General features: G+C 29.8%; 1 protein-coding gene across 1 annotated transcript; it reads left to right on the top strand.

Moving 5' to 3' along the window:
* Positions 1 to 29: 29 nt before the first annotated feature.
* Positions 30 to 5,584, top strand: LOC115980752. The gene is made up of 3 exons (XM_031102974.1): positions 30 to 188; positions 980 to 1,723; positions 5,141 to 5,584. The coding sequence occupies exons 1-3, from the start codon at positions 30 to 32 to the stop codon at positions 5,582 to 5,584; spliced, it is 1,347 nt and encodes a 448-aa protein (XP_030958834.1).
* The last annotated feature ends 5,527 nt before the right edge of the window (positions 5,585 to 11,111 follow it).

Here is an 11,111-nt window from a genome sequence, read left to right as displayed (position 1 = left end):
AGGAAATGAATGTAGAAGATTGCGAGATAATGAGTGCAATAGTTGCGATAGAAAGAGAAGAAGAAATTGAGGTCAATAGTGACGACAACATTATGTTTGCAAATCTCCAATCTCTGAGATTAAGGAATTTATTAAAGTTAAAGGGCTTCCTTTCTGTTGTTGATTCTCTTGTACTTTTCAATGGGAAGGTATGTTTAAGATTTAATTTTAAATTTTACTCTTTAAATGTTGATAAGTCTTCCACAACCCAAAAAATAAATAAAAAAGATAAGACCATGTATTGTTGATATGAAGACACATTTTCTTTTTGAAAATTGTACCAAATGTTCAGAAGTACTATTTTTGCTTCTTTTTTTCTTTTTTTTTTTTTTTTTTTTTTTTTTGTCAATATATAATCTTTTTTTATTTGTCTCATTTATCTGTTTGTTCCTTTTTATGAAAAATAAGGGTGTTTGACCGAACCACATTTGATTAGACGTCAATATGAACATGAATTACTTGATTTTTATATTGCACCAAACTTTGGTTCAACTGAAGTAATCTGATACCTTATCATAGATCAGGGTGTAATAAGTTTGCCTAGTGGAGTGACACCTTACCATTTACTGTTTTTTAAATGGGATTGTTCTACACAATAATAGTTATAGAAGTGTACAAAGTAATTTGGATACATTTTTAATTCATGTATTTTTGGAAGTTTTGATCGAATTTAAGTTCAATGAGAGAGAGAGAGAGAGAGAGAGAGTCCACTTAGGAAATTCAATTGAATTTCATCTCCAACTCGTTAGTACGGACATGATAATTGATTAAAATGTTGAAGAAATGAAAATCTGCATTGTCAGATAATACCTCTGTATTGAAAAAAGGAATTATTACTCTTCTTCCTTCATCTTTCTTATATTAGTCTCCTCTTTGTTATTAAGAATATAATTTAATTAATTTTTCATTTATGTACTCATTGTGTACTTGTGAATTGTAGGTTGTCTTTCCAAACTTAGAGGAATTGGAAATAAAGTGTATGGATAGCATGAAGATGATTTGGCCCGACCAACTCATTTTAGATTCCTTTTGCAAACTGGAAAATTTGACTGTTTCAAATTTCACAAATCTTACAAATATTCTTCCATCCAATATGCTGAGAACACTCCAGAATCTAAAACATTTGAAGATAGATAGTTGTGGCTCCATAGAAGAGGTATTTGATATCCAACGGACAAACAATGTTGAAGAAACACATGATATAGCAGCCACTGAACTTAGATCCTTAAAATTAATAAATCTAGGAAAATTGAAGCACGTGTGGAGTATGGATCCTCAAGGAATAATCACCTTTGCGAAATTACGTAAAATAGAAATTGGGGGTTGTTCCAGTCTAAAAAGTGTTTTTCCAACATCTGTGGCGAAGGCTCTTATGCAACTTGAGGAGCTAGAGATAAATGATTGTGCAATGGTGGAGGAAATCGTAGCAAAAGAAGAAGGAATAGAGACAACCACTTTGTTTGAATTCCCACAATTGAAAACTCTAATACTTCGTAATTTGCCTGAACTCAAGAGTTTTTATCAAGGAAAGCACATATTAGAGTGTCCGTTGTTGAATTACTTGCACATTTCCAAATGTGACAAACTGAAAATATTTGGTTCCAATAAGGAAAGCGTCGAAGAAACAAATGGGCTGGGCCATGATGTTGATGTAATTCAAGACCTCTTCTTTTTCGGCGAAAAGGTAACAACTTCCCTTGCATGTCTTTACATTTTGTTAATATATATATATATATACTCATTGGATCATATGTGGGTGTTGGATTATATGTGGGTGGAGTAGGTTGAGGTCAAGCCCAGTAGATTTATTATATGTGAATTGCGATCAAAGCAGAAAATTTTGGCAGTCTTGAAAATTGAGATGCCCCTCAATTGATAAAACCGGTATGTAATAAGCATAGGAATGATGAATTGTAGTGGTGTTATTGATGTTAGTTTAGGTTATTAAACATATAAAACATACTTCGACAGGATATTTGGAGATAGTAAAATAGTTTTTCCACGCAATTGTCATAATATTAGTTATGCCAAGTTTCTCATTACATTGCTATTACATATACAATTTTGAAAATCATTATTGGATACTACATATACTACAATATCAATTCACAATTATTATCTGTGAAATTCTACTAGATACAACACAAAATAAAATAATAAATTGGTCAAATAGAATCTCGCAAATTGAATAGAGATGAGGGCATGGGATCGTTTTGTTCAATTACAATTTGTTATGTTCAATATCTTCGCATATAAAATATCTTAATAGAAATAGTACAAAAAATATGTCCATTGTTAATATATATATATATATATATATATAAATTACCTAGTTAGTAATGGATTGTACATAGTCATGGTATATTACATAAATGACTTATAAATTTTAATTGTTTTTAGTTATACCAAAAAAAAAGGCTTATAAATATAAAATCATTCAAACTCTCTCTTCCTCTAATTTTATATATAGAGCTAAATATATGATTAGGTTATTTATGGTTTATTTATATTGGACTCCTTATTTTTTACACTAAATTAACTCATTTGGCACAAAAATTAAAAAACTTAGATTAAATGGGACATTTGACGCAAAATTAAACTCTAATTGAAATCCAATTTTTACACTAAATTAACTCACTTGGCACAAAAATTTAAAAATTTATATTAGATGGGACATGGGCGCAAAATTAGACTCTAATTGAATTTCAATTTGAAATTTAATTGGATTTTCTTTCAATTTTACCTATATTTATATATATAAAAGGATTCTCCATTTATAATAAAAACTTAAAAGAAAACTAATTTGGATTTTATTATTATTTATGTTTGATATAGAGAAGCTATTAAATTTTAGGCAAAACTACACTTACTATTAGTCCCTGAAGTTTACCCTCTAAGCAAAATTCATTCCTTAAGTTTCAAGTAAGTACTATTGGTCCCTCAAGTTTAAAAATTAAGCAATATAAGTCCTTTTGCTAACTATGATTAGTGTTATTGCCTATATGGCTAAAAGAATAATGATGTGGCATGAGGCAACTTAGGTGTCAAATGACACGTCACCTATTTAATTATAAGATTGCCACGTAATTTTTAATTGATTATTATTTATTATAATAATAAAAAATAAAAATAAAACTGCTTGACTTCAGGATTTTGGCCTCCCTTCCTCCCCTATTTTTCCTTTCTCCACTTTGCCGTCTTCTGGTCCTCCATTGGAGTCACCAAAGCACCTCAAAAAGCCAACAAAATTATGCTGGCAAAGTGAGTAGATCTACCCTCTCTCTCAAATCTAGATCATTGACCACAAATTCTTTCTGTTAATAGGAGTAGTCTGAGATTGGGTGTAAAAAACCCAACAAGTATTTTTGCAATAATTAAAATAAAATAAAAAAATAAAAAAACCTAATGATCCCACAGAGATTGATTTTGGGCTTTGCAAAAACTTTTTTTTAAAAAAGATATAAGTATAATACCTAAAATCATTCAAATATTTGAAGACTAATCAAATAGATTTAAATATTTTTATGTCATTTGTAGATCCTTGGATATAAAGCTTAAGAACAAAGAAATATAGAGAACTTTAGAGATTAGCAGCTAACAGAAATTGGTGAAGGACATAGAGATGCTTATGCTGGCTAATACAGTAACAACAATTGTTTGGAACAACAGGAAAGAGTGGCTAACAATGGTGGTGGCACTGGCAGCAAAACCTGTTGGCAAAAGATAAGAGAAGAGGAAGACGAAGGGTTGGCTAGGTCCCAATGGGTCACATGCTAAGCTGGCAAATTCACAAACTTAGACATCATATTGTAAAAGTCAAAATATGACATCATTATTTCATTAGCACTTAAGAATAAAATTAATGGAAGTTATCAAAAGAACTAACATAGCTCATTTTTTAAACTTAAGGGACCAATAATGTTCATTAGAGACTTTATGGACTAATCGTGCTCACAAGGTAAACTTCAGGGACCAATAATGTAGTTTTGCCTAAATTTTACTTTTTAGAAAATAATTACCAAATTAATATGAGTTGGTTAATTACCTAATGCTTACTCACGAGAGAGTTTTATTTTGACAATATATTTTGTGAAAACTTTCAGTTATTTATCATTTTTTTATGCATAATAGATTAAACATTTTTGGTTACAGTAATTTTCCCCCCTGAAATTTGTTTACTCAAATGCTTAAAGTTTTATGGGGATTAAGGACCATATCTGACTGTGACGACAGCATTATGTTTGCAAATCTCCATTCTCTGAAATTAAGGAATTTATTCAAGTTAAAAGGCTTCCTTTCTGTTGTTGATTCTCTTGTACTTCTCAACAGGAAGGTATGTTTAAGATTTAATTTTAAATTTTACTCTTTAAATGTTGATAAGTCTTCCACAACCTAAAAAATAAATAAAAAAGATAAGACTATGGATTGTTGATATGAAGACACATTTTCTTTTTGAAAACTGTACCAAATGTTCAGAAGTACTATTTCTGCTTTTTTTTTTTTGGTCAATATATAATCTTTTTTTTATTTGTCTCATTTATCCGTTTGTTCTTTTTTATGAAAAATAAAGGTGTTTGACCGAACCACATTTGATTAGACGTCAATATGAATATGAATTACTTGATTTTTATATTGCACCAAACTTTGGTTCAACTGAAGTAATCTGATACCTTATCATAAATTAGGGTGTAATGAGTATGCCTAGTGGAGTGGCACCTTACCATTTACTGTTTTTTAAATGGGATTGTTCTACACAATAATAGTTATAGAAGTGTACAAAGTAATTTGGATACATTTTTAATTCATGTATTTTTGGAAGTTTTGATCGAATTTAAGTTCAATGAGAGAGAGAGAGAGAGAGAGAGAGTCCACTTAGGAAATTCAATTGAATTTCATCTCCAACTCGTTAGTACGGACATGATAATTGATTAAAATGTTGAAGAAATGAAAATCTGCATTGTCAGATAATACCTCTGTATTGAAGAAAGGGATTATTACTCTTCTCCCCTCATCTTTCTTATATTAGTCTCCTCTTTGTTATTAAGAATATAATTTAATTAATTTTTCGTTTATGTACTCATTGTGTACTTGTGAATTGTAGGTTGTCTTTCCAAACTTGGAGGAATTGGAAATAAAGTGTATGGATAGCATGAAGATGATTTGGCCCGACCAACTCATTTTAGATTCCTTTTGCAAACTGGAAAATTTGACTGTTTCAAATTTCACCAATCTTACAAATATTCTTCCACCCAATATGCTGAGAACCCTCCAGAATCTAAAACATTTGAAGATAGATAGTTGTGGCTCCATAGAAGAGGTATTTGAGATCCAACGGATAAACAATGTTGAGGAAACACATGATATAGCAGCCACTGAATCCTTAAAATTAATAAATCTAGGAAAATTGAAGCACGTGTGGAGTATGGATCCTCAAGGAATAATCACCTTTGCGAAATTACGTAAAATAGAAATTAGGGGTTGTTCCAGTCTAAAAATTATTTTTCCAACATCTGTGGCAAAGGCTCTATGCAACTTGAGGAGCTAGAGATAAATGATTATGCAACGGTGGAGGAAATCATAGCAAAAGAAGACAACCACTTTGTTTGAATTCCCACAATTGAAAACTCTAATACTTCGTAATTTGCCTGAACTCAAGAGTTTTTATCAAGGAAAGCACATTTTACAGTGTCCGTTGTTGAATTACTTGCACATTTCCGAACGTGACAAACTGAAAAAATTTGGTTCCAATAAGGAAAGCGTCGAAGAAACAAATGGGCTGGGCCATGATGTTGGTGTAATTCAAGGCCTCTTCTTTTTCAGCGAAAAGGTAACAACTTCCCTTGCATGTCTTTACATTTTGTTAATATATATATATATATATGGGCCATGATGTTGGTGTAATTCAAGGCCTCTTCTTTTTCAGCGAAAAGGTAACAACTTCCCTTGCATGTCTTTACATTTTGTTAATATATATATATATATATATATATATATATATAGATATATATATATATATACTCATTGGATTATATGTGGGTGTTGGATTATATGTGGGTGGAGTAGGCTGAGGTCAAGCCCAGTAGATTTATTATATGTGAATTGCGATCAAAGCAGAAAATTTTGGTAATCTTGAAAATTGAGATGCCCCTCAATTGATAAAACCGGTATGTAATAAGCATAGGAATGATGAATTGTAGTGGTGCTATTGATGTTAGTTTAGGTTATTAAACATATAAAACATACTTCGACCGGATATTTGGAGGTATTAAAATAGTTTTTCCTTGCAATTGTCATGATATTAGTTATGCCAAGTTTCTCATTACATTCCTATTACATATACAATTTTGAAAATCACCATTGGATACTACATATACTACAATATCAATTCACAATTATTATCTGTGAAATTCTACTAGATACAACACAAAAGAAAATAATAAATTGGTCAAATAGAATCTCGCAAATTGAATAGAGATGAGTGCATGGGATCATTTTGTTCAATTACAGTTTGTTATGTTCAATATCTTCGCATATAAAATATCTTAATAGAAACAGTACAAAAAATATGTCCATTGTTAATATATATATATATATATATATATAAATTACCTAGTTAGTAATGGATTGTACATAGTCATGGTATATTACATAAATGACTTATAAATTTTAATTGTTTTTAGTTATACAAAAATATATATATATATATATATCATAAATATAAAATCATTCAAACTCTCTCTTCCTCTAATTTTATATATAGAGTTAAATATATGATTAGGTTTTTTATGGTTTATTTATATTGGACTCCTTATTTTTTACACTAAATTAACTCATTTGGCACAAAAATTAAAAAACTTAGATTAGATAGGACATTTGATGCAAAATTAAACTCTAATTGAAATCCAATTTTTACACTAAATTAACTCACTTGGCACAAAAAATTAAAAATTTATATTAGATGGAACACGGGCACACAATTAGACTCTAATTGAATTCCAATTTGAAATTTAATTGGATTTTCTCTCAACTTTACCTATATATATATATATATATATATATATAAGGATTCTCTATTTATAATAAAAACTTAAAAGAAAACTAATTTGGATTTTTATTATTATTTAGGCAAAACTACACTATTAGTCCTTGAAGTTTACCCTCTAAGCACAATTTGTCCCTTAAGTTTCAAGTGAGTACTATTGGTCCCTCAAATTTAAAAATTATGCAATATAAGTCCTTTTTCTAACTATGATTAGTGTTATTACCTACATGGCTAATAGAGTAATGATGTGGCACGTGGCAACTTAGGTATCAAATGACACATCACCTATTTAATTATAAGATTGCCACGTAATTTTTAATTGATTATTATTTATTATAATAAAAAAAATAAAATAAAATAAAAAATAAAAAAAACTGCTTGACTTCAGGATTTTGGCCTCCCTTCCTCCCCCATTTTTCCTTTCTCCACTTCGTTGTCTTCTGGTCCTCCAATGGAGTCACCAAAGCACCTCAAAAAGCCAACAAAATTATGCTGGCAAAGTGAGTAGATCTACCCTCTCTCTCAAATCTAGATTATTGACCACAAATTCTTTCTGTTAATAGGAGTAGTCTGAGATTGGGTGTAAAAAACCCAACAAATATTTTTGCAATAATTAAAAAATTAAAATAAAAAAATAAAAAAATAAAATAAAATAAAAAAACCTGATGATCCCACAGAGATTGATTTTGGGCTTTGCAAAAAAAATTTTTTTTTAAAAGGATATGTATAATACCTAAAATCATTCAAATATTTGAAGACTAATCAAATAGATTTAAATATTTTTATGTCATTTGTAGATCCTTGGAAATAAAGCTTAAGAACAAAGAAATATAGACAACTTTAGAGATTAGCAGCTAACGGAAATTGGTGAAGGACATAGAGATGCTTATGCTGGCTAATACAATAATAACAATTGTTTGGAACAAGAGGAAAGAGTGGCTAACAATGGTGGTGGCAATGGCATCAAAACCTGTTGGCAAAAGATAAGAGAAGAGGAAGACGAAGGGTTGGCTAGGTCCCAATGAGTCACATGCTAAGTTGGCAAATTCACAAACTTGGACATCATATTGTAAAAGTCAAAATATGACATCATTATTTCATTAGCCACTTAAGAATAAAATTAACGGAAGTTATCCAAAGGACTAACATAGCTCATTTTTTAAACTTAAGGGACCAATAATGTTCATTTGAGACTTTAGGGACTAATTGTGCTCACAAGGTAAATTTCAGGGACCAATAATGTAGATCCGCCTAAATTTTACTTGTCAAAAAATAATTACCAAATTAATATCAGTTGGTTACCTAATGCTTACTCACGAGAGAGTTTTATTTTGACAATATATTTTGTGAAAATTTTCAGTTATTTATAATTTTTTTATGCATAATAGATTAAACATGTTTGGTTAGAGTAATTTTTTTCCTTGAAATTTGTTTACTCAAATGCTTAAATTTTTATGGGGATTAAGGACCATATCTACTTTCACTTTTCTTGAAATATATGGTTTTTAATCGTTGGACTTATGGAAATATTGAACATCTATTAAGTTCAATTTGTTTCTAATAAAAAAAATAGTTTTACTTACAAACTAGTTTTCAATTTTGTTTTGACCAAGAAGAAATTCGTGAGTGTCTTGACATAATGATAAAAAAAAAAAAAACAATCATCACAAAACTAACCATACAAATTTCAAATTTATTTTGAATTTTGAAATTTTCCTATTTAATAATGCAAGCCTTATAATTTGGTTATGAGTGAATTTAGATGCATTTTGATGATTTCTTATTTGCTTAAAAAAGTAGTATAAAAAAACAATGGGAAAAGTATATTTATTTTTATTCACATGTGTGGGCCATCAAAATAGGTTCAAAATGTTCAGAAATCTGACTTTCGTCGCTTGCCAAATGAACTAAAACATTTAGACTGTTCTTCTTCTCATTCCCACACGTTCATCTTTTTTTTTCTTTTTCTTTTTTTTTTTTCTTTTTTTTTTCTGTATATGTTGACATCCAAAATTATGTCTACTATTTCTATTAAGTTAAAAATTAGAATGGTTAACTTTCCCATGTTCTTCTTCACTTCTAAATTTCAATATGAATAAGATTAGAATGATAATAAGTGGAAAATTGTCACTTTTTGATGTCTCTAAAAATGACGATAAGGGTTCAAATCACCCCACTCTTTTTTTGTTATTAAGAATGATGGTTAGTAGATATCAATTAATACTCCTTTGTTAGAGTTCAAAGCTCAAGTATATATTTTTCTGTGCAATTAACTAATGTCTCACTAAGTTCTTTAAATTTGCCTCTCTTAAATTAAAAGAATTTTGTCTTGTGTGACCTCTAATTTTCTGTTCTAGACACCATTGAAGCCAAATTCACTTTCCACAGCAATAATGGCAAAATTCTGTAGTGTCCCTTAAGCCTATGTGCGATGGATAGTCTCATGCAACAATGACATGACAAAATTTGTTTATTTGAGCATAATATCATTTCTTTATCAAATAAAAGAAAGGTAGTGGTTATGGTTTTAGAGAAAATGGTGGTTCAACTTGTCATTGGTTATCATTGGCCGAATGGAAAGAACCTATGTTTAGTTATGGAAAATGTTAAAATAGTGATCAATTTAACTACAAAAGGTTTATAAACTAATGTGGTAATGAATGTGATTAATAAAAATAATATCATATATATATATATATAAAATAAATAAATTTATTGATTATATTTTAGTAGTGTTTTAAAATTTACACATTTTAAAAAGATGTAATTCTATTGGCAAATTCTTGTTTAAGTCTTTACTCCAAAGTACTATTGATTTAATTGCTTGAGTCAAATAGAATGTGAATGTGTTGTTTTCTCCAATTCTTCATGATTAGTTCTGAATGACATGATGGTTGAACCAATGTGCATTGGTTAGCTATTCATATATTTTTCATTTTTTTTCCTTGGTTTTTATTTTTGATATGCTAGATCGAATTTGTCTTGTCCTAATTCAAATTGAACAAAACTTGGTTCAATTAGTTTATTATGTAATTTAATATTTTATTGCTTATCTCTAGCTTTAATATTTTATTGCTACCTCCTAGTGGAACTCAATTCATTCATATTAACGAAAGCTCTGCAGTATTAAATAATTTTCTTTGAATCGGTCCTTTTAAATGTTGCTTGGACTATTTCATTCTTTTTAATTTTTTAATTAATGTGCTGATATTTTTTCTGTACTTGAGTGATAGGAACCATATCCCTTGAATTTATTCAATTTAAATTAGTGCATGCGATGGATTTAGATGTCTAGATGATTTAGATACATCTAGTCCCTGTTCATTATTTCCTTAATTTGTTCATTACTTTGGCGTTTCCCCAGGATAAATTCCCGAACTTGGAAAGATTGAGATTGAATGAGGGCAATGCCATGAATGAGATATGTGGCGGACCGTCAGCAGAATTCTGTTGCAACCTTAAAGTAATTCACTTGTACGGAAACGGTGAAATTCCAAATGTAGAGGCTCCAATTGCAAGAGCAAGAGTATCAGATTTTCACAGATTAAAGAATATTGTGCCATTCTCATCCACATCTTCCCACTACTTAAAGGATTTGTATGTATATAGATCTGATGTATTGATTAGTTTATTAACTCCCTCAACAGCCAGAACTCTCGTGCAACTCCGATATATTCAAATTTGGGGTTGCAAAAGAATGACAGAAATAGTTGCAAATGAGGGAAGTGAAGCAGAAGCAGGAGATGAGATCGCTTTCAATAATTTGATATCTTTGAAATTTGTTAACTTGCCGAGTCTCACAGCCTTCCATTTGGGGAATCGCACCATCAAATTCCCATCATTGGTTTTAGTAAATGTTGACAACTGTCCTAAATTGAAGATTTTTTGTAGCGGAGTCTCAAGAGCATTTGCAGCAGTGGAGTTAAAAAGCTATAATGCTATTTTAGCTCCACCAATTTACCAAAAAATACTTGCAGCAGTGGAGGCAAAGCTAAAATTTTTAGCTGATTTGCTACAGTGCACATCTATA

The sequence above is a fragment of the Quercus lobata genome, chromosome 3 (assembly GCF_001633185.2).
Source record: "Quercus lobata isolate SW786 chromosome 3, ValleyOak3.0 Primary Assembly, whole genome shotgun sequence".
NCBI lineage: Eukaryota > Viridiplantae > Streptophyta > Magnoliopsida > Fagales > Fagaceae > Quercus > Quercus lobata.
The sequence above is the reverse complement of the archived record's forward strand: the minus strand, read 5'-3'. Positions and strand labels throughout refer to the sequence as shown.